Raw genomic sequence first — 27,294 nt, 5'->3', positions numbered from 1 at the left:
TCCCTCCGCGGCAGCGCCGGCCGCGGGGTCCCGCCTCTCCCTCCCCGCCTCGGCGCTGGGACTCCCCCCGGGTCGGGGGAGCGGCTCCCCCCGTGGGGTCCCGCCCCCCGCCGCCGCCCGGGGCTGGCCGCCGAGGCATGAAGAGGAGGATCCGCGGCGGGGCGGCTGAGGCGGGCCCGGGCCCTGCGCGCCGGCGGACCGGCCGCCCCATGCGGGCTCCGAGCATCGCGGCCCCTCGCCGCCGGGATGGAGGCGCCGGGCTGCCGCCGGCCGCAGCTCCCCGTCCTGCTGCTGTGGGGTAAGTACCGGGGCAGGAGCATCGCTTGGGGATGAGGGGTTTTCCTGGGGGGGTCCCTTGGGGAGCAGGTAATTAGGGTGGGTCCGTGGGGGGCTGCGGGGACTGCTCCCCTCCGGAGCTTTCTCTCCGCTGCGGGGAATGACTGCTCCCCTCCGGAGCTCTCCATCCCGAGCAGAGCGGCGGGAACGTTCCAGTCATTCGCCGGTCTAGCATCCCAACGCCAGCTATACCCTCTTATCCACCTTCATGGGGGGAGAGCTCAGAAACACGGCCCAGGGCACGCAGCCCCCCAGGAAAACGATCTCATTGACTTCTAGCGTTAGTCATGCTTTCCGTCTCGGATCCCAAAGCCGATGCTGGGGAGGCAGGGTTGGCCGTTGGGAAAGGTTTACTGCTGCAGGCGAGGGGTTGATTCGCGTTGGAGCGGTTGGGTTGCAAACAGGCAGTTGTAAAGTGCAGATATCCTTAAGATCTTTCACTTAGAGTAACTCCACTATTAGAAGAACTATCTTTTTTTTCCCTTGTAATGTAGCTTGTTTTAGCCAGATTTAATATGTTGCAGTCAGGTCAAAAGTTGCTGGGAGAAGTCAGCTCTGATCTTTTTCACCCAGCAGTAAACCCAGAGATGTGATCAAGTCCTCGTGAGTCACAGATAGGGGAGAAGAAATTCAGGCCTCGTACGTTTAGAAGGTTTATCTGAGGACTTTATAACTTTGTTTGCTAACTTTATGCCCCTTCTAAAGTACAAAGCTGGTAAACACTGGACATCTTTCTAGGAAAGACTCACAAATAAATGGATAGTTATATTGACAGTGTTCAGTAGCATCGTCTTGACCTGGTCTGTCAAAAGAATGGCATGTCAAATGCATACATTTCCTGATTCTCTGTGGTTTGAGGATTGCTAAAATCTGACCTTAATCACTCAGATTTATTGTTATTTTCCAGCTGAAAAGGAATAGAAACCAACACCTGTCTTGACACATGAAAGATTTATGCAGTCTTGAACTCGAGGAACCAGGCAGGAATCTTTGTGTGTGTAGAGACATCGTGATGTTACTGTGACTTTTACAAAGCAAAATTACTCACTGGAGATTTATTTTCAGAGGATGAGTAGAATGAGGGACAATGACCCTGTAGCTTCGAAAGCTACAGGAAGACATTTTTCATCAGAGACACACAGGTAAATCAATTGTGCTAGACATTTTTGGCTGTGCTGGTTGCTTAACAGAATAGCACACACACAGAAAGATTTTAAGGATATCTGTGAACTGATAATGCATCACTTTTGCTTGGAATTGGAAAGGATAGATAAAACCAAGAACTAATGAAACTAGTTTAATTTGCTAGTAGAAAAGCCCGAGGTGTTCAAATAAGAAAAGCCTTAAGTGGTAGAAAAGTAAAGCTCTTCTTTCAGTAATACAACATACCTGTAGTATTAGTTGTCTCAGAAGGATTTTTACTTGAATTGATCCCTTTCTCCTAATGGCTTCTTTTGATTAACCAGAAGCCTGCGACTGATGTCATTAAGACAAAACTCTTGCCAGAATTCCTCAGTGCTAGCTCTCAATGAATCCAGTGGGAAGCCTGTCTGCATGGGGATGGGGATTGTACTTTTGTAACCACTGCTTTCTGCATATGCTTCTACCTGAGCCTCTTGACACATTATCACTGTGTAGAATCATCTGACGCATTGTCCCTCCTTAGTGAGGATGGCAAAAAAGGCAACGTGTTTGCTTGCTGGAAGCTCAGTGACCACAGGAGTTGGATTTGCTCTGTGTGTGTTTATTGGTGGGGAAAGAAGGTGTGAACTGAGGTACCTGCTCTGCAGACCACCATCATCAGTACTGTTTACCCTATGAAGTGCTGATAACATCCAGAGCTGCAAACACCAGCTGCCTGGTGAAATCCTCTGTGCTTTCCTTAGCAGAGCTGGAGGTACTTAGAGATACCTACTTACTGCAGAATGTGAGTGCCTCACAAATTATGTATGTACCATAATACCAGGTTCTTTTATTCTACATCTACCTATGGAAACTGAGGCAAGGAGAAACTGAAGGGCTTGACCAAGACTTTTAACAGGCTAAATAGGTTATTTTACACAAGTCGCTGTTTCTCCTTCCATGTCCAGACATTTACTTTTTCATCCTTTACATAATGCCGGCATTTCAGTGGTACTATTTGTATGTGAGTTGAAAGATGCTGCCAGAATAAAATGAGTACTTTTTTCAATTCTAGAGGAATGTTTCTCAGTATATGGATGCATACCCCTGTAGAGAGAGGTGATGTGATTTTTACCTGGAGCAGTCTCCCTATGCAGATTTCAAAGACTGTCTATAGCTGTTTGCATTTCATCATCCTGTTTCACAGTGGTTAGTGAAGCTTAGCATTCTGGCCAGAGGTGAACAACTGGACAGTTGGAAAGCTGGGAACAGAGCCTGGCTCCAGGCTCCCATTCTTACTTCCTATTTTAAAGACCAGACCTCATCCTGCAAACAATAATGAAAAGCTGTATGTTAAAACCTGAGTTCTGTAAGGTCCCGAGCTCCCCTTGCGTGGAACACAGCATCTGTAACTCCTGGGGATTTTGGACTCTTAATGGAAAAAAACCCAAAACAAACAGGAAACAACTTTATTGGGCTAAAGTTTGAAACCCAAATCAAGTTTTTTCCATTACTTTCTTATTAATATATCATGCTGTTCTGCAGCTGCAAAGGATGGAACAAAGAAAGGGAAAACCATTGTAGGAGTTTTGAATTAAATAAACCCAGGTGGGTGTGCATGTAAGACAAATAAACCTTTGCAAAGCAGAACATCTGACAGACCAGAGAGTTTTAACAAAACCACTTCTCTTCCAAAATGATGCTGCTTTTCCTGAAGATGCAATTTGCAACACCAGACAAGCAGAAAGATAGTGGGCGGACCCCATCAACATCCATCCTGAAAGCAAAGGATGGAGCATAAATCCAAACTCTGTTCCAACTTACTCTTGGATACAGACATCTTTCCCACCATCCTTCACCCTTTTTGTATCTCTTGATTTCTTTTTCGGAGAGGTGTTGGTCTTTTCCTGAGGTCTGCACCATCCAACAGGGAGCAGGTTCGTCCTGTCCGAGCTCAGTTGCTTGTGGTGACTGGAAGTGGGCTGCAGGTGGTAGCATAGAGCATAAAATGCCATCTACAGCTGCCTCCGTCCCAGCAGCCGGGGGGAATTCCACTGTGTGTTTGAAGGTAAGTCCAGATTGAAAGTGGGAAAGAGGAAAATGGGCTTTCTAAACCTGATTTACACCAATGAGATCCATTCCTAGGAACCATTTAGCTAGTAAATTCTTGCTCTTATCATAGAATCCCGGAATGGTTTGGGTTAGAAAGGACCTTAAAGCTCATCCAGTTTCAAGCCCCTGCCACAGGCAGGGACACCTTCCACTAGAGCAGGTTGCTCCAAGACCCTGTGTCCAATCTGCCCTTGAACACTGCCAGGGATGGGGCAGCCACAGCTTCTCTGAGCAACCTGTGCCAGCACCTCACCACCCTCACAGGGAAGAATTTCCTAAGAGCTCATCTCAGTCTCCTCTCTGGCAGGTTGAAGCCATTCCCCCTTGTCCTGTCCCTACAGGCCCTTGTCCAAAGCCCCTCTCCAGGTTTCCTGTAGCCCCTTTAGGCACTGGAGCTGCTCTAAGGTTTCCTGGAGCCTTCTCTTCTGCAGGCTGAACCAGCCCAGCTCTCTCAGCCTGGCTCCAGAGCAGAGCTGCTTCAGCCCTTGCAGCATCTCTGTGGCCTCCGCCGGATTCACTCCAACAGCTCCACATCCCTCTTGTGCTGAGGGCCCCACCTACATAGTAGTCAGGGTTTTAAACACCTTTGAGGTATGAGGGCTTAGCTTTTAGGCTCATTTTTAGCCAAATCTATGAGGTAAACCATCAGAGGCTGTCCTGGGATAGACAGGTATTGCTATAAGTACAGATATATGCAGACCACATAGGTTTTAAGGACATGGTCTTGAGCATGGCTGGGGTGGCTCAAAGGGAACCGTGCAAGGTTTTGCCAATGAAGTTGTCTTTAAAAACTGCAACACCAGCAGGTTTTGTACAGTTTGTTGTTTCAGTTGCTTCCACCTCCCCATTGGTAACAGAGGCGATTTCTTGGCTTGGGTTGGAGGCAAACAAAGCAAATTCCACTTTTTCTTACCTAGGAAAGAAATGTGGCGAGGGAGTCCTTTACAAAACACCATTTGCTACCATCCATGTCTTGCTATTGAAATTAGTGCTTGAGAGAGAGGTATGAAGAAACCAAACTGTGTTCTCATTGAAGGCCCATAAAGAGATTAATTTTCACAAACTTAATGAAACCTGTTTTCATTTGCACCTCTCTATATTAGTGAAAGCTGTTGCATGAGCCATCTTACTTCAGAATAGAAGTGTACAAATGTATTATTTTATGTTCTGTGAAAGCAGCTGTGATTTTTATTCTAAAAGAAGAGTCTCTTCATAGTCAGGCTTGCACTGAGATACACTGGAAAATATAAGTGACAAAGAATGACATTATTATAATATGACTATATATGTAGAAGGTCCTAAAAGCTGCCTGAAGGACTCTTGGATCTTTTGGGAGGGATATGGATAGGTATGAGGAAAGAAAAGAGAAGGAAAGCAAAATAGGAGAAAGCCTGCTTTTCCATGGGTTTTTAGGCTTGATCTCTGTTGGCCATCCTGAAACGAGCCTGAAAGGAGGAGACAGCTTTGTTCCTCTAAAGGCTTTCAAAGGAAATGCAATGGCACTGTTAGAATTGGTCTGAAAGCTAGAGAGGGTCCCAGCCTTCAGCTCCAGAGCAGCTTGACATACCCTACCATATTGGCTTGAACAAAGGGCATGTCTGCATAGCAGCTGGTGGCCTCGATTTATCCCCTGGAATAAAGCATTTTGTCTGTTTGAAGCCAGGCTGATGGCCTTGTGCAAATGGAATGCCACTTGCTCCACTGTGCTCCGAGCCAGGGAGACTCTGACCTCTGAAGAGGACAGTGTGATAGGCCCTTGCACAGCACAGGGCTGGTGGAAGCACATCTTTTTCACATCTAACCAGATTAAGCTGAGTAAGCAAAGTGCTATGCAGAAGCACCACACCCTACAGTAAAGCATCTCTCTTATTGCTTTTACACTCAAATAAATATGACTGATTTGCCATTATTTTGGAGAGTGTGATCTGGGGAAAATTTCTGTGGGCAGTGTGAGAAGAAATAGTGTCATTCACTTTGCCAATAATGACTGTCACTTTCTATGGGAATTCAGACTTTTGGGAAGTGGCAGATTTCTTTTGCATCCCTTTGTGTGCAGATTAATGCTAGAGACTCTAATCTTTAGAAAACATCCTTGCATTTTTGTTGTCTCAAAATACATGGCTTGAGATTTGACAGGGTGTGCAGCTCTTAGTCTGTATGGCCCTCCTGCCTTCAGCAGAAATGAAAAGAGAGTTCACAGCCAGAGGGTATTGTGAAGAGATGGAGAGATACTGGGACAGAAATAGCATCTTGTAGAATCGTTCAAGTGCTCATCAATAGGACACAAAGTCCAGGTTTCTTCCAAGACTTGATCTCTTTGACTTTAGTTTTGGTTTGTAGTCTTCTCTCTTGCTCACCTTCTGTGCACTGGAGAATATCTTCAGGGCTGTGAGGAAGACATCCTCCTGATGTGGTGATGCAAAGGCCACATGGGTGCTTACAGTTAGTTTGATCTGAAGGGACTCTGCTGTCTCTGGGCGACCTGGACACACTCTGCAGCTTTGGAGTATAGAGGGGCCTTTTGCTTAAAGGGTATCTCAGCCTTGGCATCAGGGCTGTGCTGCCTGGTAGCCACAGGGGCTGTGGAACAGGTTTTCTCTTCATGTTTGTTTTTGGCATAGTGGCTGCAAATGCGCTTCTGTGGGAAGGACTCAAGTTGAAGGAGTTCATGGAGGACTATCTCCTATGGGATAGACCCCATGTTGGAGCAGGGAAAGAGTGTGAGGAAGAAGGAGCAGTAGATGCAACATGTGATGAACAACCCCATTCTCTGCCCCCTTGCACCACTCAAGGAGAGGAGGTAGAGAAATCGAGTGAAGTTGAGCTTAGGTAAAAAGGGTGGGGTGGAGGGAAGGTGTTTAAGATTTGGTTATTTTTACCAAATATTATTATTTGGTAAAATAATTACCCTTATTACCCTGCTCTGGTTTTGATTGGCAGTAACTTAAATTAATTTCCCCAAGTCGAATCTGTTTTGCCCATGATGGTAACTGGTGAGTGAGCTCTCCCTGTCCTTAACCTGTGAGCCTTTCATTGTATCTTCTCTCCTCTGTGCAGCTGAGGAGCAGGGCTGATAGAGTGGCTTGGTGGGCACCTCGTGTCCAGCCAGGGTCAGCACCACACCAAGTTACAAAAGAGAAGTGTTAGCTGAGCAGTCACTCTCACAAAATACAGTTAGCTCTGATGCTGCTTGTGAATAGTGGGACATAAATCTTTCTGCAGCTGGCTTTATGCAGATGTTTATTTCTGTAACACCCCAAAGCAGCTTTAGCTTCAGTCTAAAGTTATTGAAGGCTTTTTTATTATTTACAGGGTGAAAGCTTGAGAAAAAGCCTCTGTGAAGAAGGTTTGGATAGTAACCACAGTAGGGTGGCTGTGCAGCACCGGCTTCTGGGCTATGGATCAGCCACCCCAGAGCTCAAAAATGTGGAGATCTGAAGATCTCCTCAGGAGCCTGCTCTTCAGGGTTGGTTGTGTTCACTGGTTTCACAAATAGTGATGAATGATTTCTTCCTCATGCCCTAGCAGTTTTCTTAGCTCAGGGATGACTATGGTATAGCATTTTTCTCTGCAGTGTTTACTTTCATTTGGTTTTCCATACTTCTTAACTGGCATATTCCTAGCGGAGTCTTAGTTTTCCCATGAAAATGGAAGCACTGCTGATCTGCTGTTGCTGAAATCTGTTTGGTCTTGGGCTGCCTGACAAAATAAGGTCAGATATACTACCCTTTTTTAACTTTTCCTAATAAAACACTGACATGAATGAAAACCAGGACAGAAGTTATTAATTAAATAAAATTAAACTTTAATTTAAAGGTTTTACTGGCTTAATACTTCATGCATACCTTTGTTACTGTAAGTTTTTAATGGAACTCTTACTACTAAATACCTTGGTTCTATTCCTCAGGAGTAATTGTAATCAACTTGCACAACTTTTACAATGTTAATAAATAAGCAAGGAGGTGGCTGGTCTCTTCTCCCAAGTAACCAGTGACAGGATGAGAGGGAATGGCCTCAAGCTGTGCCAGAGGAGGTTTAGACTGGAGATTAGGAACAATGCCTTCCCCAAAGAAACCTTGGAATAGGCACTGGAACAGGCTGCCCAGGGCAGTGGTGGAGTCACCGTCCCTGCAAGTGTTCACACACTGTGTAGACAAGGCCCTCAGTGATATGGGTTAGTGGTGGCCTTGGCAGTGCTGGGGAATGGTTGGACTTGGTGATCTTAAAGGTCTTTTCCAACCTGGATGATTCTATGATTCTAAGATAGCAGATGGTGGAAAAAATAAAAAGGAGTTTAAACCTGTCACTTTCTCTTACTCCTTTGGTGGCACCTGCTATTTGGAAAACAAAGCAACTGTGTTAGGAAACATAAAATCGGTGTAGAGAAAGTGCAAACTGAGCAGCACTGGGTTCTGCATGAGCAGCCAGATGTACCCTGCCTTGCTGAGGGGGATACCTGGGAATTTGTGTTCCTCTGCTCTTCAGTTCTGCTCTTCATATCCACTGAGAGTAATGATTTACTCCAGGGTTGGCCTAAGTAGTTTCCTATACCAGCGCCTGCTGCTGTGCAGTTTCCTGTGGGGATATCTATCCAGAAAAGATTATGGTGTGCAGGGATCATGCTTCCATGCCAGACTGCCAAGGATATATTTTCAGTGTTTATTCCTTGGAGTAAGGATGCTGTTGTGAAGAGCCACACAGACCTACAATAAGCAGGTACATATATAGCAGTATACATAGGCATGCAAATCTCTGAGGTTTTGGTAGTTTTATTGCTCTTTTGAGTTCCTCATGGCAATATGTCATTGAAAATACTGTGTGATTGTGTAGTTGAGTATCCAGAGCTCTGGAACACTGACAGGTGAGCTGGGCTGCTGAAGCGAAACAGCCCACATTTGAATGGTCAGGCCAACTTACTATTTCATGGTAGGTGTAGAATTCGTTGGAGGCATGACTCTGCTGAAATTATGTTGATGTAATGCCCCAGCACAGTATGTAACAGCATTAGGAGTCTGCAAGAGGAGTACATGCAGCATTCAGAGAAGGTGGATGTGCGAGAGAAGTACATGCAGCATTCAGAGAAGGTGGATGTGCAAGGTGGGGATTTTTGTTGTCTGGTCAGAAAAGAGAAAAAATCCCACATTTTCCCAGGTCTTCTGTGATGACAATATCTTGATTTAAATGTTCTGCCTGTCAAGGGAAGAAGAAACTTTTAATGTCTTCAAGTATCCCATGGTTTTAAACACTTCCTCAGGAGGGAGTGTGTTGTGACCCTTGTCTGTGAAACCTTCACGGGTCATTTCCCTTTCCCAAGGTTATTAAAAAAGAAATGTTGCTTGGCTTCTCTTTCAGGCTATCCACAGGAGCAGACTATTTGCCTCGGGGGACTGGTGTTTTACACTCATTCACAGGTGGATAGGTATAGAGTAAAGTCAGTATTGTGCTGACCTTACGTTTCCTTATTATAGGGAATTCTCATGTCACATCACATTTTCTTTTGTGTTTCCCTGACTTTTTGACTAGTGACAGGCAGTTGGGTTACAATAATGAGCATCCCTTAGGTCTAATATGTGCTTCCAGGTGATTAGGTGGTACAATGACAGACTGAGGTCCTGGATGCGGATGGCCAGCTTTGGGGGCTGTCACAGTTCTGATGTGCACTGGGGGGGGGGTGTCTCTCTTCACAATGAATTGCAAACTGCCCGGCCTGTTGCAGGGGATAGATCTGAACTGTGCTGCCTCATTTGGTGATGTTCCTTTCCCATAAATTGCACAGCAGACACATTTCACTATTATTCTCTTTTGGACAGAGAGATTGTCATGTTCTTCAGTTACTTTGGCAACATTTTCTGAGAGGAGATAGTGCGGAAATAGAGGTCCTGGCACCACACCACTGCTGGGTCACTCTGTTCTCAATGTGATGCTGGTTCCTGCTTGTGACTGAGACTAATCTCTTACTAGTTCTGTCATCATTTCCATACCTGGTGTAAAATTGGGACCACACCAGTGGTACCACACAAGGCTGTAATGAACCTGAAGAAGTGCAGATGTTTAGGGGGTGAAAAAAAGATTTTCACTTTCTCTTGCTAGAAGCATATTTATCTGTAATCATAAATTACTGAGAGAGAGAATTTGGTTTGTTTAGAGGTTACACATCTGTGTGATAACTAGTGTATTCTAAGACCCAGAAGACCAGGTTTCACAGGCAGAAATCAGATGAAAACAAGGAGCACAAAACCTTTGGAAGGCCTGTAGGTACATCCTAAATAAGTGTTTTCCTAATGTCCCAGAGAACAGTCACAGAAGTGAATTCAGTCAATTAGGATTTGTCAGGAAAGCTGTTCTGCTCGTCTCTGCCAGCTGTAGGCGGTAGCACCTCCTGAGGAGTGTTAGTCCTCTGGGACTCTCTTCCAGCCCCCTGAAGTCAAATCGTGGTCCCTGTATTGTTGCTGGGTGTCATCCTTAAACAGTTTCTAATGCCACAATTTTCTTTCTACTCTAGAAACAAATGTACTCCTCTTAGTCTTCTTCAGTTTTACTGTAAGGATGGATCTCGAGGTTTATGTCAAGGATCACATTTGTCCATAGCACTCTTCTAAAAGAGTGTGAAGATGGTCTTCTTCAAGCATTTGGTTCTGATGTTGGAATATTTAGTTCATCCACCTTCTGAAAGTCAGTGGCAATAAAAAAAATAAGGATTTATATTTCAGTTACACAGTGCTTCATCAAAAGCATAATGGGACAGAAAGGAAGGGGAGAAAACATTATGTGACATTTCAGGTTGAGTCACAGGCCTTCCATTACAATACAGATCTTATTGTTCAGTAAGTTGCTAAATAATCCCCTCCCTAAGTCTGTGGTTGAAGTAGCAGGGTTTATTTAAATAGTTATTTAGTAAATAAATATTAATAAGAAAATAAATATTTAATGAAAAGTACTGGTTAGATATATATTGAAATAAATCATACTGCTTTCAAACAAAGTAGTAGAAAACTCATCCAACACCTCTGGAAGCAGCCATAGGCTGTTCAGAAATCGGGCAGCATTATTTATACGCTGCCAGCAGTGATTTAAGAACTCCACCAAGGAATGTAAAAGGCAATAATTTGTATTCCCACTCTGAAAAATTCCCAGTTGAAGTACGAGTTCAGAATAATTGTCACCTTTCTTTGCAGTCGCTGGAAAGCTGGGCAACTCTGAGCCAACATGAGCCTGAAGAGCCAATGTCCTCAGTAATGTTCCCTGTTGATTTGCAGTGATGAAATGAAAAAGCTTAAATTGCCTTTCTGCTTTTCTTGCTCTGCAGGAAGAAGACTCTGGCATCCAAAATTGTTAACTGTCTGAAATTACCTTACCAATTCAAAAGCAATAACATAATACCTTAAACTGTGATAAAGTATAGCACTGAACTGCACTTTTAGTTTTGAATATTACATTTCTGTGGCTAATATATGTCTTCCATAAAGTTGACACAGGGAAAAAAAATATTAAAAAGGATTTAGCATCAAAGCAGGGGACGGTGCAAAGCTGACCTCTATGCTACCTGTTATCCTAGCTCTCTAGATAACTTCTTGGGCATAGGGACAAATCAGTGCACCCTGCCGACAGGTTTACTTGCTCCTGCTTCTCCACATGCTGAGGCATGGTTTTTTTTGGGCCAATTCTGAATGCAAGTGTAACACTTCTTTCAAGTACTATATTTATTGCAAGCTTCTGTTTATTCCTGGCATCCTTCCTTTGTGTTGGGTTCCTGTCATTGCCTGGCTCCGTGAACTTCAGTTGCCTCATTTCCTTGGCTGCTTTCACACTATGTGATGATGTTCTTGTGTCCTGTTCCTGTTCCTCTCCCTCCCCATCCCGCTCCTCTTATAAAGTGTCAAAGGGACAGTTAGTAGCTGAGAACAAAAGATGACCTTCTGAGCCATATATATGGTAGCAAGGGTTATTTAAAGATTGGCAGGTGGGACTTCAGTTTTTGTACCAATAGCATTTTTTTCCTTTCTGTCCTTTTATAACAACCTCAAGACTTGGAATCACTCATGATAGCTTTCTCTCTGAGGGTGGCCACCTGAGAAGCTGCATTTCGTTTTCCCCATACACACAGGCATACATTTCATTGTATAGCGATATAGTTATCCATCTGGACCAGTTTTTGCATCATGTTTGTAAGCCTAGGTGGAAGGCTGCACTTTGCTGACCACTTGCTGCCTTACTGTCAAGACTCCCAGTCCATTAACAGCACCCTCAACAGCCCCAGCGAGTTTCCCTCTGCCCCCTGCCTGATTCCCCCACTGTCCCCTGAGCTACACCGTAAGTGCTCCTGGCTTACTGGCTATTTTCCTGTATGTGCTCTGGACCTATGTATTGGGTCACCTCATAGAGTCATAGAATCATAGAATAGTTAAGGTTGGAAAGGACCTTAAGATCATCCAGTTCCAACCCTCCTGCCATGGGCAGGGACACCTCATGCTAAACTATGTCACCCAAGGCTCTGTCCAACCTGGCCTCTGGGCCTATCTGCTGCTGCTGCTGCACTCCCTGGTTCATCCCCAGCCACAATGGAGCTGCGAATAGAGCCAGTTTCCCACCCGTGGCTCTGCCCATCTTGGGGGATGGTGCTGGGGTCACCCCAGCTCATCACTCGTCATCATCAATTCTTTTTCCCTTGAATGTGTTTCAGACATTTTCATAACAGAATTTTATGCTTTGCCCATCTGTATACCAATTTCATGCTAAATTATCACTTTGTTATCTCTGTTGAGGGCTTAGCATCCTGGTGTGATTAGGCTGGAATGAGAACTGGACTCAGAGAAGCAGTTTATCATTTAAAAAATAACCCACAGCTGCAGTTTGTGGGGGTATAAACTAGGCCTGGTAAGGGCGGGAAGGATGAAGGCTCAGATGCACAGGCTGCAGCAGGGGGAGGACCAGCCAGCTGCCTGCGGGACAAGGTATCTTGTATGGCTGCTGAGAAATACATGGCTTCAAGCGTTAACAGCCCTATAGGAAACTATCTGTGTTAAGACTTCTCCCAGTTGCAGGCAGTGGCACTGTGGGTGTTAAGTCAAATCTGTTCCAGTACCTCAGTTACCATGTCTGGTAAATCAGCCTATGTCAGTCTGCTCCTCAGCAGGCTGACATGGTCAAAACTCAATCAGTGCTCTTTCATACTAGCTAAAGATGAGTACCTTTTCTCTCAACAGCTGGTGTAGCAAACCTTGGCTTTAAGCTGAAATGACAGAAATGGTCTTAAGTTCTTTTGCTTGTTTCTCTTACTGTAGGGACCAGTTTCTGCATGCCCAGTTCATACCCTTACTTGGTCCACCTCTGCCCCTCCTGCCAGCACTGCGATTGAGGTGGTGATACAAAACTGAGTGCCCTAACATGATGCAAAATTGGAAGAGAGAGATGTACCTTGATGTGCCTTTAAGCAATGGTTACTGATGGTATTTGTCTGAAGAAAGGCATAGAGATTATGCAAGGGAAAAGGTGGGTTTGATGAAATACCTTTGAAGAAACTGTTTTGTCTTAGTCTTATTCAAAGCAGGAGTGCTCAGGCTTTTGTGGGCTTTCCCATCAAGCTTCAGGGTTGCTTAGCCTCTTCAGATTCTTCTGCATCGTGGTGACATACATTTTACTTGCCCCCTTGAAGGGCTTTTAGAGAACTCTTTGGAAAGCAGCCATGTGATGCTTGTGTTAGCTCATCTTTTCCTTCTGTATTCATAAAAATCCTAGTGAAATGAGGCTCTTGAGCTCGTAAATGTCAGGAAGATATGTAATAAAGAACCCCTAGCTACTTGTAATCACTGTTTTTCTGATGCAGTAGGATGTACTTGACATTGTGTCAGAGCATAGATGGAGTTATTTCCATGGGAGTCTCTTATGCATTAGGTACCCCAAAGTCTCTGTGCATTCCTGCCAGAGAGCCTGTAATGGTATAACTTGTGGTTTACATGAAAGATTAGTGAATTTAACATGATCTGTAATACCACCCACACAACAGGTAAATTTGTGTTACAGGTAAATACCTGATGAAACATTGGTACACTTCTGTAAGATTGATTTGTTTAGTATTTAAAATCAGATTTATAAAAGAAATGTGGATAAAGAGATGTGATCAATATGACAAAATGATACTAATAGAGTATTAACCTTTCTCCTGTGTTTCCAACAACTCAGAGGTGCAGAACTGCAGAGCGGCAGTTGCCATTTCAAACTGCAGTTCCACCTACTTTCGTGCTCTATATGTTAGAGCAGTTTTTGCACACTATCAATAAAGCTTCAATATTGGCATCAGTAAAGCTATCAAGAAAACCTCAGGCTCTGCAGAGAGGCAGGTGTTTGCTTAATACATAACTTCCAATAGAGATCTGATGTCCTGACATGTAGTTAAAGATTAGATGATTGCAATTGGCACGATTGTCTTTAGAAAGAGGTATAGAAGTAGGGTCTTGACAAGAGGTTTAACTTGAGGCCATTATATGTTCTTTTGTTGTAATTGCTGGTGAAGAACTGCATAGAGTGGTTAGGTAAAACAAGAATTATTTGATATATGTATTCTGAGAAAGTCTTGGAGCTGCTCAAAAATCTTCCTATCCTGTCAGGCAGTGCAGCAGCCTCAAGAAATGATCAGGCAAAGGCAAATGTTCTGACATCTCCCTCATAAACAAGCTTTTCAGAATTATCCTTACAAAGTGTTTGGAGGAACGTGCAGGAGGAAGAGCACACAGCAATTCAGAGGCTGCTTCAAATCCAAAGACTTCCAGTGCTAATTTTAAGCCTCAAGGGAGAACACCAGGGAATAATAACAGTACAGCAGAAAAACAACCATTTAGAAATATTTATTCATTTTATTTATTGATTTCATTTATGTACCTGAAAAATTGTAGGACAGTTACCCTCTCATGTATCCCAATAGTGAATTTACATGGTGCTGTGAATCCCATTCTGAATTCCCCTTTTTCATGCCAGAAGAATGCCTGTTTACAAAAGGAGGGTAGAGTGTGAATAATAAGAGGCTGCAGTGAAAGTCTAGGACCAGATTTTCTTTTTTCATATACAAGAAGGTTATTAGTAAAAACTTGTTCTTTTTCTTGGCTTTCTTATTTTCTATCACTTTATCCTATTTTTCTTTCCATAGGCTCTTCAAACTGATTTTTCTCCATCTTTCTTTCAATGATGCCTTCCTTCACCTCTTGCTGTGGCTTCATGCTGGTTGGCCCCTTCACATCTAATTCCACTAGTGCTAGAGGCAATCACACATGCTGCTACAGTATATGGAGAACATAAAAGTTAATGGCCATTGTTGTGGTGCATTATTAACAGGATTTAACCTGTAGTCAACTGGTACAGTTAAACTCAACCTCCTTTTTTTCTCCCTTAGATGTTGGTTCAGGTAGGAGTGTGTGGCAACTGTTTATTTTGGGATCATGGGAGCATCTTCGAGGCAATCACACATGCTGCTACAGTGTATGGAGAACATAAAAGTTAATGGCCATTGTTGTGGTGCATTATTAACAGGATTTAACCTGTAGTCAACTGGTACAGTTAAACTCAACCTCCTTTTTTTCTCCCTTAGATGTTGGTTCAGGTAGGAGTGTGTGGCAACTGTTTATTTTGGGATCATGGGAGCATCTTCCAATGCTGTGACCCACTTTACTTCCTCTATCTTTTAATGAGATATGATGGCATCAGGCTTTCTAGAAATAAGCTGAACTTGCCCTTTCTTAAAATATATGATGGAAGGGTCATACTTTCTGTGTAAACTATCATGGCCAACAAGCTGTAGTCTCCTGATTGAATCTTTGTTATGAGTTGAATAACTGGGAGTAAAGAAACAAAGAGAGGTGGGCATGATAGCATGTAGTGGTCTGCATTTTTGCTTCACCCTTCTCTGAAGGTATCTGGACTCTCTTGGTTGAGAATAGGTGCAAAACATCCTGTGTTACTTTGTCATGAGCAGATCAGAAAATGCAAAAAGCATGTTTTCATGTGAGCAGGAGGATCTGTGAGCACAAACCTGAGAGCCTTTATTCAGTGCTTGGTTTATCACAGCTTCCCTGCCTGACACTAGGGTGGTCACTCAGCCTCTTCTCTGTAAAACGTGGACTCATTGTTTTCTCTTACTGATTTTCTCTTCTTGTAATTCCTGGTTTATTTGCCTCCCCATGGTCTCATGAGGATTACTACAGCAATAACTATGAAGGATTTAGAGATTAGTGACTGAAATTGATAGAAAATTTGAGGTGCAGACTGTGGTCCTCCAGGGGAGCATCTATGGCACCTATGTGCATCTAAACCCCTTTCCTCAGAATCAGTGGGTTTGGCTTCCTCAGAAAGTGGGTGCTTTTAATTTGATCTTCAGTATTCTGCAGTTGATCAGTCACATTTTTCAAGTGAGGATAAAGAGGCTCAAGTATATTTACTGGTATTACAGCTGGTATTACAGTCTGGAAAGAGCAGTGCTTTGTTTGTGAAAGAGATACAGCCATCAGAGTGTGTAATGGCGTTTCAGCTCTGTGTGTTGGATGCAACTCCATTTTCAGATACTTGGATTCCTGCTTTTTACAGTTTTCGGTACATTTTGTCTCATTAGTAACTAAGACAGAGATTAATGCTTGTCTGGAAGAAAAATACGTTCCTTGGAAGGGTCTAAATTCTCCTCAGATGTATGTACACAATTTGCAGTTAACTCAGTCGAGAGCTTGGCATATTGCAGTGACTGTACAGGCTAGATCGATATGATTTGGACTAATATGCTGCTATGTATATCTTGATTCATTCTACTGGAGTGACATGTAAAGTATAAACAAGAAGCAGGGGGCACCCATGTGTGTGAAATTACTCATTTCTGATGCATGCTATATACTTAATACTATAAAGATTTGTCAGCAATTTTTCTTCTTCTCAGTGGGACATCAAAAACAATTGAAGCCACATCCCTTTTAGCTCTATCTGCAAACTCCTAAGTGTGGCTGGGGCTGTGCAAACACAGTGGGCTTCTGTTCATTTAATCCATCTGAATGTACTGCAGACTGCTAATCAGAAGTCTCCTTCTGTTGGCATAGTCTGTGTTTCCATTTGGATGCTCTTCTGACATACCTGTTAAAGTAACATCTGTGTGAGAAGCTTATGTGTTTTGACTGTAATGGTTTTCAAAATGTATGATTTCACCGTGCAAAAGGTGGAGACCATGAAAAACAGCATTACATTTCTCAACGAATATACTACACACTTATTTATGATTCTGTGCTTGCTTAATTTTAATAGCAAAAGGGTTTGGGTTTTTTTGCTTTATACTTTAGAATGTGCAGTTCACCTACATTTTGAGCAAATGTGTTATTTCTCCAACTTTTTCATGCTCAAGAAGCTTAAAGTAAAATTTTCCCTGTCCCTAATTCTTAACATTGGAATCTATAGGAAAGAGTGGTGTGGATAGACCAATACGTCTGCATGACTCAGGCATTTAAAGGATAGGTAAAAAGGAATTTAAAAGCATCATGTTCTTTAAATGTTATTTTTTTCCATTCAGACTCACTCTTTGATAAAACTGAAACTAATGATCAAATGATTACTTTGAGTATTCTGTTGAAGCCTAAATTGTGCTCAGGTTTGCTTGTATCTGTACTGTCTTTGACATAACAGCATGGAGGTATCTAACTCATCTCTCTTTTTTCACCCTCCCTCTAGTTAATGGTCTGATGACGCTTGGATTCGCAGGTGAGCTTTGCTTTTAAACTTCAAACTTCTCTTTCTGTTGTATTGATGGCAGCTGTCTGAGAAGCACTTCCATCCTGTCTCATTTCAGTCAACTGGTCATCTCCAACAGCTGTATGAACAGAAAGTTCTGTAGTGTTTTGTAAAGGTCAGTCTCAAGAGTGATGGTAAAACAGTACAATTATTCTGAATTTTAAATCCCTTTGGCCAGGGATTTATACAGAAACCCTTGCATCATCAGATTGTTTCTGTCAAATGACTCTATCAGAGTTTTTTCTATAACCCTGCAAAATATTGAAGTTCTAAAGAAAGCTAACCAAAAATACCAAGGCCATGGAAAATCCATTTAAACACCCTGCTGGGAAGGAGCTGGAGTAAATTGTCAGTGCACATGATGTAATGGAGGAGACACTTGTATTCTGTTGGATTTATAGAGTTATAAATCAAATGATAGCTGGTTGGTTAGAATAGTCTGCCAGGGAAGGCAGCTTTGCTTAACTTTTGTCAAAGCATCAATGCAGGATTTAAGTTGCCAGCTATGCAACTTTCATCTTTGGTTTTGAATTCTGCCCAGCTTTAGTGTTCATCTGCAGATCTAGCAGTGGAACGTAAAACGTAACTGCTGCAGCCACCAGATGCATTGGCAGGAACACTTAAATAGGCAGGGCCCACACTACCATGTTAACTTTCCAAGGACAGAGTTATGCTGCCCCTGTTTCATAACTTTCCCCCTATCACTGCTGATTAATTGATTTTTTTCTGACATGGATGAACACTTAGCATCAGCTTTATGAGCTCTGTCAATCAGACATGACAAAGGATTGGGTCCCAGTGAGTCAGCCGTATACTCGGAGCAGTTTGTGGTCTGTATGAAATAGCAGGTCTCAGTTATGGATCTGCTGCTTTTGGAAAGTATGTGAAAGTGAAGTATTTCTTTGGTCAGATGTGACGGCTGTGTCTCCTTTGGTCAGTGACTTCCCCAGCTAAGATGTTGGCTGCGACAGTTTGAGTTGCAAGGTGCTCCTGCCCAGGCTCCAAAGCCCTCTCCCTGGGTAAGACACTTACTGTGCACTCCAGCCTGTCTTCCAATCACATGGCCCATTTTGAATGAGATGTTCAAGTTTTTGACTGATGGCTGGGTCATGATGTGAAGCCTGAAACCAGTCATCTTGGCTTAGGTTTTTTGGACTGAACAGTAAGGAACACAGTGCCCTGTTGAGAGTAGGGGCTGCGCCTGACTTCTCAAGTGAAGACTTGCATGCCTTCGACCTGCTTCACCTGGCAGTGTGTTTGCCTGTCACCACACATCACTGGAACCATTGGCTCTTTTCAGCAATGATGGGATCCTGCTTTCAAAGTAACTAATAGAAGGAAAAGAAATACCTCCTCTCCCTGGTATAAATAGGATCTCAATGAAAAAGGTAGTTCAGGAAGAAAAAGGTGCAAGACAGGATTCTACTTACACTTCTTTTTTCAATGATTAAAAAGGATGAAGTAGTCTGTTCTTCTTGGCTTTATTCGTATAAAAAGCTCTTCCTCCAGAGTTCTCAGGAGGGTTGTTTGACACATGAGGATTTGTTAGGGTTGCAGTTTTGTTCAGGTAAATCCTTTTCTCTGATTTGTGCTGCTCTAAAGAGAAGTAATCACACTGAGGTTTTTCTGACTAATTTAATTTAGGCATTTGTATTAAATAAGTTGACATATATATACTTTCAGGTAATTTTAATGTTCTACAAAATGTATACTTTTTGTATATAGAAGAATAATCAAACTAGTGACATTTATAAAGGTAAAGCAAGACATTTAATTAATCAAAATGTTTCAGCCTTATCAAAATCAAAAGCTTTAGTTAGCCTGAATAGATTGTTTGCAGAATTTTAAGTTTATAAGAAATACCAAAATACAGTCTTTATATTCCAATGCACATATGGGCTGGATGAGAAAAACCTCTGACTTTGGCTCTAAATATTGTCGAATTGCCACTTCAGGTTGCAAAATATACAGGTTTGCTCAAGTCAAGGTTAATTCTTTCTTTGCCAGTAGCTGTATGCTGCAACATTAACATCTGATAATGGTAGATAATTCTTTTAGTGGATATACTAAAGGAAAAGCTAAACTGTGGCTGTGGAATTCAAGCCCTTTAGCTGATAAGACACACAAGTGTTTTGATGTTGAAGTACATTTACAGCCATACAGTTAGTCGAATGGGATGCATCTGTGTGAGCTTGAGAAGTACTTTCTACACTGAAGTATATGGTCAGTAACTCCAGTTAGCTTTTAACTGAAAATGCAAATAGGTGTTTCTATGTTAGTTTGTAAGTCAGTATAGTATAAATAGTATTACTAGATAGTAAGGTTAGAAAACTGAATAGGTAGGTTCCTCTATGTTAGGTCTAAAAGATGATACTATATATGGTAACCTATAGCATTTCATACTAAGTTATGTTTTTAATTAATTTATGTAAAGGTGTATTTTATCTATTTTCTAAAATGGTTTGGAAAGTTAACTAATAGGTTTACAACAATGTAACTTGTGAGTGATATGTTTGTGCTGCTTCTATTTCAGTGATTGAGATTTAAGGTGCTTTCTGATTTTACCTAGGTGCTCGTCAACAGACTAATCTCTGCAATGAATCTCTCATGTTAGAAAAGTTGCCTGCCTGTGGAAAATCCTTTGAAGAGATGATGAAGAAAGTGGACTCTAAAAAATGGTGCAACCTGACAGAATTTATCATGTAAGAGCTAGTTTTGGTTTTAATAGTTCTCACCTGATAGTGCTATTTGTCCTTTAAAGAAAGGATCACCTCATAGACCAAGAACACTGTAATGTGTACATCCATAATGCATATAAAGTGTTTGTGCTCCAGATAAATTGAAATCCTCCTGTATTTGGTTGTCTGTTGCAGAGGGCCAAGCTGTAGCTCTTAAGTCCCTGAAGTATGGCCACATGCACATAGAAAGGCCCAACTCTTAAAGAGTGCACAAAATTGACCACTTAAATGAGAACCACCCAGTGGGCTAATGAATACTAGCTGCTATTGCTTTTACCTCAGACAGTTGTGTTTGTATTTAATCTTTATCTCTGTACACTTTAGACAAAGGTTACTTAAGTAATATTTTTTTTTTCTATAAAGCTGCACACTTAAAACTCTGCTCTGCAGGGAACTCAGAGGGCTTGTGGAATTGGTGGTGGGTTTGGCTTTGTGGAGCATTTGCTTCTTCAGAGCATGTCTGCTCATGCATAATGCTTGGTTTTCGGAAGCGCTGAGTATCCTCTGCACTCCCTGAAATCAGAGGGAACTGCAGACATTCAGCACTTCAACAAATGAGACTTCAGTGAGTAAGTGTGCTACAAGCCAGCCTGAAGCAGAGCATCTTCCTGAGTTTGAAACTGCACTGTGACGGTTTAGGGGATGCTCCTGAGGCAGGGTAGCCACAAGCTAGCTGTCACCAGATCTGTCACAGCATCAAATAGCCCCAGATATCTTCTTGTCTCATATGATCATTGGTCTTGTCTCCTATGTAGTATCACCTCAGGTAATGCTAGGTTTTGCAGCCACCTTATGCAAGATTTTAACTAGCGGATGACCAATAGACACTATAGATAACGAAATGCTGGACTGCTGTGCTACGTCGCAGCAGTTCCCCATGTTTCTCGTACCACTGATATCTGTATTGACATGTCCTGCCCATTTCATTAGTCTGACAGCATATTAACAACTTAGATACTACTCCTTCTTAGCACTTTTATTTACACACCCTAGATGACATTACAACCTTGCAACCTTCTACAAGGTAGATTCTTAAATCTCATGGCACTGGAGAGAAAGATGCACTCGTGCAGCTCTCTCCCACCGTGGGGAAGAGCAAAAGGAGGTAAGGTCTTCTTTATCCAGCTTGCAGAAATTGCCTTCAAATCTGACAGAGAAATGTGCTTATGCAAAGGAAAAGAAAATCTTTGCAATGCAGGTACTGCTAGATTTATTAACAAGTATCTGTACATTATGTGGTAATGATTTTAATTTTGAAACTCCTCTAGATACAAGCTGGTTTACTTATTTTGCAGGAAGAACTGTAATTTTGCTCCATTTGGTCTTCATTACAGTTGTATTATAATAACAAAACAGAGTTCGTGTTCATATTGATGTGTTCTGAACTAATGGGGCTATTTACAGCAGAGAAAGGAATGGGGGAGTGAAAATACATTACAGGAGTGAAAATGTTAGAATCTGCCTTTGCTAATGCAGATGAAGAAAGAGGCAGCTTTTCACAAGCCTTACACTAAAATTTCTTCAAGAGTTCAAACATTTTGGCACAAGATTTGTCCAAAGTTTGGAGGTGACTGAAGTCTCTGAGTTCTCCTGATTTTCAATGGGAGTTAAGAATCTGCCTTGCTTTTATCTTTTCTGATTGCACTTCCCCTTTGGTGTCATTTTCATTCCCGTACAAGAAAGTGCCTATCTGTGAAGATTGTTTTGTCTGAAGAAATGGGTCAGTCTGAGGCTTTGTTAATTTTTTGCCATATGCAGTACCAGAAGAATTCCAGCCTCTTCCAAAAGAAAAATCCTTTACATTTTTACATTATACATTTTTAAGAAACTTCTTTCTATCACTTGTATTTCAAGATCAAGCTTAGGAGAGAGTAAAGGGAGGAGTTTGCTTTGGAATTTATTTCAAGTATTAATCAAGCATTATCAGTGTGATGGCAAACTTATCTTAAGGGTTCACTGCACTGAAGAAACAGCACATTTACATCTACCTTTAAGAACTTTACTCTTTTGAGTACAGGCAATGTGATTTGATGTCATACTTTATATAAGAAAAATGCAGAGTAATTTCTTCCTTCTCATGGGAAGAACCTGACAGATGGGCCTAAAACACTTCTTTATTTGAAGTATTCTGACAAATCAGGAGAAAAACAGTATTTCTAGCCATGGTCACTTAAAATTCAGATATTTAAACCTGGTAGTATTAGTTTACCTTGATTTTACATCTAGCCTCAAACAATAAAAATTAGTCAGCCTGGACGAGATAGTGGCTTAAAACTGAGTTTACTATGAAGGAAGCTGTTTCTTCATACAGTAATTTCTGCATGGTGCTTTTCATTTACAAAGCTTTTACAAAATTTGGCTTTGTATCTTGTATCAAAATGTAATCTTTTATGGAAATCTGCTTCTTTTCTGAACTCTTTCTTTATGGACGAGTTTTAGCACTTTGGGGTAAATAGCTGTCCTTGGTTATGGGACTGTAAATAGCATTATCCGCATTGCTTCACTGTTCAGCCAAATAGTTGTGAGAGACATCTCAGTGGCTTCAATTCATTGTAACTGAATTATACTGTAAGATCTTCTGACACCTCCATTACTCATTTATTAACTTTATTCTTAACAAACTCATGGTCTTTAAAAAGAAGCCTTTTGACTGAGTTTAAACAGATGCAGCCCTCGTGTGGCAGGTGGTACTGGAAATCAGTAACAGAGTTTTAGGCTCATAGCTGATATTGACCTTGCTGGAAATGTATAATGATCACATATAAGTCCCCTTCATCAAGGACTGTAGCGACAGGACAAGGGGTAATGGGTTCAAACTAAAACACCTCCTTTCTTTGAAATGTTAAGAGTTGGGGCTTTATTTACTGAGCTGTCAGAAGGAACCTGTTTTGGGCAAAAGATGCCCATTGTGTGTCTGGGGCACTGAGCAGCAGATGCCACTAAAGAACATGACCCTATTGCCAACACTCAGGCAAGTGTATCAGGAAATCAAAATGAGGGCAGGATGCTGCATGATTCAGGACAGGGAAAGATATAGTGAAAAGAGCATCTGTCTCTGGGTAGAGCCCATCAGTCTCTCTGATGTCATTAGGGACAGTGATGGCAAATGAGCCCAGAAAGTGATTTTCCTTCAAAGACCTTCCTTTAGTCAAAGAGAAATGGATGGCTACATGTTTTGTACATGTCTTTTGCTGCACGCTTACTCAGTTGTATCGTTAAACATCTTGTCATTCCAGTAGTCCTTTCTTTAACCGAAATCTCCGCATAGTCATGCCAGCCAGAAGTTTTTTAAGGAGTGCATCCCCAAACTAACTTCTCATGGATCCAAAGCAAACTATGGAGTGCTTTTCTTTAGCTGAATCAGTAAATGAAATAACAATTGATAACTTAATAGTCAAAAGATAGTGCTGATATGTAATTTCTAGGGTTTCCAGTCCTCTAAACATTTCCTGAAGGGACAGAGCAGCCTCACTAACATTTATTTGGTAATGGACTGAAATGCAGGATTCTGTTGTTATCTTTGACCTAGTCAAGTGTTGTCTGTTTTGGTGTAAGAAAGACATTGCATTATTTCAGGCCAATACTACTCTTGCCACAGTCATCTCACAAGTGTGTAAGGGAACATACCTGCTACTTTGTGAATCAAGAGGCTGAGGGTGAAATAGCAATATTTGTTTAGGAAGAGAGTTCTAGCAAAGCAGTGCATGTAACACATGTAAGATCTGGCTTTTCTGTTTCAGAAGTATTGACTGTAACAGACCTCTTCCTACAATCTCTGCTTTTTTCTACCACATCAAGCCTGTTTTCATAGCTCAGAGAGCCCCTAATTCACTGTGAGGCAGTGGCTGTGTGACACTGACCTGTGGCACTTGGAAGGTGTTACAACTGTACTTTTCTGAAGTTTTAAATTTGAGTCCTTAAAAGCATAGGAGAGGGCAAAACTGTGTCTGAAGCTGATTCATTGGGAGTATGTGCGTGTACGTGGTGGAACTCCCTGCTCTGCTGGGAGAATGAGGTCTATCTTCATGCTGAACAACCATTGTATTTTCAGTACAGCCTCAATGTAGACTTCCCAGAACACTGTATATCAAAGATGAAGTCTATAAAGAGAAGCAATAGGCTTTAGTCCCATTGAAGATGACGAAGGAGTCCACCATGTTCTGTACAGATGTTGAAGATTTGAAAAAGGAATTAAGGAAAAAAGATACATCTGACTAGAGCCAAACTTGATCTAATCTTCTGGAAAAATAATCCTAAAGCTGTTGCTCAATTTTAAAGTCAAAGGGAGTTTTGCCTGTTACAACTTGGCCCAACTAAACTAAACTATACTACTAATAAGTGTCTAGTTTTCAAAGAAACACAGTAAAACATTAAAGAAAAGAATGCCAGATGACATTAAAATCAATGGGAAAACAAACGGGAAGAAACATGTGCAATCCAAGATGAAATTATATGTCCCCAGTTCTTAAAGCTCAGAGCTAATAACATCTGCTGGCTGAGTGTGTACGTAAGAGCCCTCCAAACTGAGTCATTTTCTTGGTTGGTTGTATAAGGTTTTTTATATCTTCCCCATTGACTGCTGCAGGAAGCCTGATCTGGCTGCTGAGTGGTGATTGCATCCAGCTGCTAATGTCAAAACAGCTGTACAAGGGGAATGTACTGTGGAAATCTCAGACAAACCACTGGCTTTGTTTTGCAGCTAAGGTGAGGCACTGATTTGTGTGGGCTAATTTGTTCCCACAGAAACGTGTCTCACAATTAGAAAGTGGGCACCTTTGGCTCGTTCTATTCAGCATTTATCAGAAAAGCCTCAATTCTGGGTATTTGCATGTGATTTTCTCACATGAAAAGCAAACTGGGGCTGCCTGGAGCTGGCCCTCTGAGTGGCCAGCACACGTGATTTTTAGATCCAGAACAGTACTGATTAAAGGAAGTCCCACTCTTCCTCACTTGTGCCACGTAGAGGGGCTACAGACACACACCATGTAGAGGGGTGTGTGTCTGTATTTGTGTTAGGATTTATATGCTGATAGACAAGTTACATTGGTTAAGCTTTATCTTGGACGAAAATGCTGCAAATCACAAATGTGCTTGTAGAACAAAAGCTCACTGTATTGTTTCCTGGTCTCCAGGTTATCTTCTGCAATGTTTTCCCCTTATGTTCTGTGTGTGTCTGAAGAATTCCCTTTCCCTCCTCTAAAGATTTACTGGGGAAGGGAACCAAAATTCCTTATTTAGCCTGCTGTAACCCCTCCCAGTTTTGTCAGGCCAGATTCTGTAGAAGAAAATATTCCATGTCGGCTTAGCGTCTTTGTGAAGGAAGATTGAAGAAACCTGCACTCTATGTGGCCTCATGTCAGTGTGATTTATTTACCATTAAGTGTTTGGTGCGGCATAGTAAAACAAGGACTGCTGTGGTATAATAGAACAGGTTTCCTTTGGGCTTCTCATGCAGATACAGTTACTGATTTCTTTTTAAGCTCTCAGTGAAAGGCAGATAATGCTGGTATTTCATCCCTTCTACCTGTGTATTTCTTCCACCTCTTCATATATCAAAGCTTACAGTCATTTTTATTAAAAAATCATTCTAAAAACTCCTAGAGGTCATGGCAGCAGTGGCAAAACCAGGCTGGTAATCATTACCCTCAAGAATCTACTATTTTCCTTTGGTGACTCATACCTTCCTTTTCCAAAGTGAAGCAAAGCTTATAAATCAGTTAGGTGTCTGCAAGAAAAGGAATGTCATATTTCAGCAGTTGTGTTGCCATCGTGCTGGTAGCTGACAACAGCAATTTTTCATTGCAGAAATAATCATGTTTGCTATCTATTCTTTAAAACAATGGAAATACACCCCACCCCCCCACCCCCCCCACCCCCCCCCCCGATATAAAGTCTCACAAAGTTGCCAGATGCAGAGATGTGCTGAAAATGTATACACTCACCTCCTGTTTGGGATCAGCCGTTCTAGCCACAAAATTGCCATGAAGTTAATGCAAAGGCACAGCTTGTCCCTGATTGAGGATTTTAGAACATCTTAAGAGGAACTACATTTCAGATGAATCTCCATTACTTTCATACAAAATATATTAGCTTTGGATTATACCATGTAGCTAAGAGTATGTCCTGATGAATGTGCATAAGGCTTGAATTCAGAGACCAGGGTTCCACATGAGGCAAGAACACCTCATTGCCACATAATTGCTTTCTTCCTGGTAGATGTGGAGGCTGAAATATGGTTATTTATACAGTTAACATTGTCTCTTCTTTGCTACATAGGAGAGGGAAAGATACTTTGTACAGATCATGGCTATGAAAATGGAATCTATATTTGATAATTCCAGATGAGGGACTGAATAGGCTTATGGCTTTGGACACTCATTTCTAGCATTTTTACTCACTTTAGTGCAACATTACAGCAACCTGCTCCCAAATCTGTGGCTGCTGTAGCTACTTAAATGATGCAGAAAGGTGGTGAAAAACATTAATGGACACTGAATTTTAAATGGATTATTCTGACCTCCAAATTTTAATGATGCACTGACACTGGAATTTATGAATTCTGTGCAAAGCTGTCACTTTTTCTGCAGCACATTATAGTAATAGCTATGCTACAAACTAGGAAAGCCTTGTCAACTTTACATTTGATGAGTTTTGGTTTGGACACTGAAAAATCTTGCTTTTTGCAAGGGAAACCTTGCTTTGAAGAGCTTCCTTGAAACCAGCAAATGGGTGAATGCACAGGATAAGGAGAAATTGGCCGATCTTCTGAGAGGCTGCCGAGTTAAATACACACAATTCCAGGAGCTCAGGTTTGTTGAACTAAACCCAATGTTATTTACTATTTATTCCACAACATACATAATCACAGCCTACAAAAGCCTCAACCTGGGGATACCAATACTGAGGCATGGGGAGAAGAGAAAATGACTGGAGTTTGTTTCCATCAAGAATAATTGTTTCTTTATTGTTAAACCACTGGAGACCGTGTGTCTGCCATTGGGAAAGAGATGACTCTATCATGCCAAAATAGTGTGGTTTTGCAGCCCATTCTCCATCTCTTTAAAGTTTCTAAGAGCCCAAACTTTCCTGTTCTTCAGTTTACAGAGAATTTTGCACGTCTTTGTGCAAGTTCTGTCACTGTGTGACCTTTTCATTACCAATAGCTGAAAACTCTTCCATTTTTAATATCAGATTTCAATTTTTCAAGTGCTTTTTTTCCAACAAGTTTTGACATCTG

General features: G+C 41.8%; 1 protein-coding gene across 1 annotated transcript in view; it reads left to right on the top strand.

Annotated features, from left to right (window-relative positions):
- Positions 1 to 246: 246 nt before the first annotated feature.
- The window catches only part of RAMP3 (receptor activity modifying protein 3), a gene marked incomplete at both ends in the record, with an annotated part of 46,769 nt that continues 19,721 nt past the window's right edge, over positions 247 to 27,294 (top strand). The window contains 3 exons of the mRNA XM_080610541.1: positions 247 to 298; positions 17,260 to 17,289; positions 19,889 to 20,021. Coding sequence (XP_080466667.1) covers positions 247 to 298; positions 17,260 to 17,289; positions 19,889 to 20,021 — 215 coding nt within the window. The remainder of the gene's footprint in view (positions 299 to 17,259; positions 17,290 to 19,888; positions 20,022 to 27,294) is intronic.

The sequence above is a fragment of the Psittacula echo genome (genome assembly GCF_963264785.1).
Source record: "Psittacula echo genome assembly, chromosome: 2".
Lineage (NCBI taxonomy): Eukaryota > Metazoa > Chordata > Aves > Psittaciformes > Psittacidae > Psittacula > Psittacula echo.
Note: the sequence above shows the minus strand (reverse complement) of the source record. Positions and strands in the feature narration are given on the sequence as shown.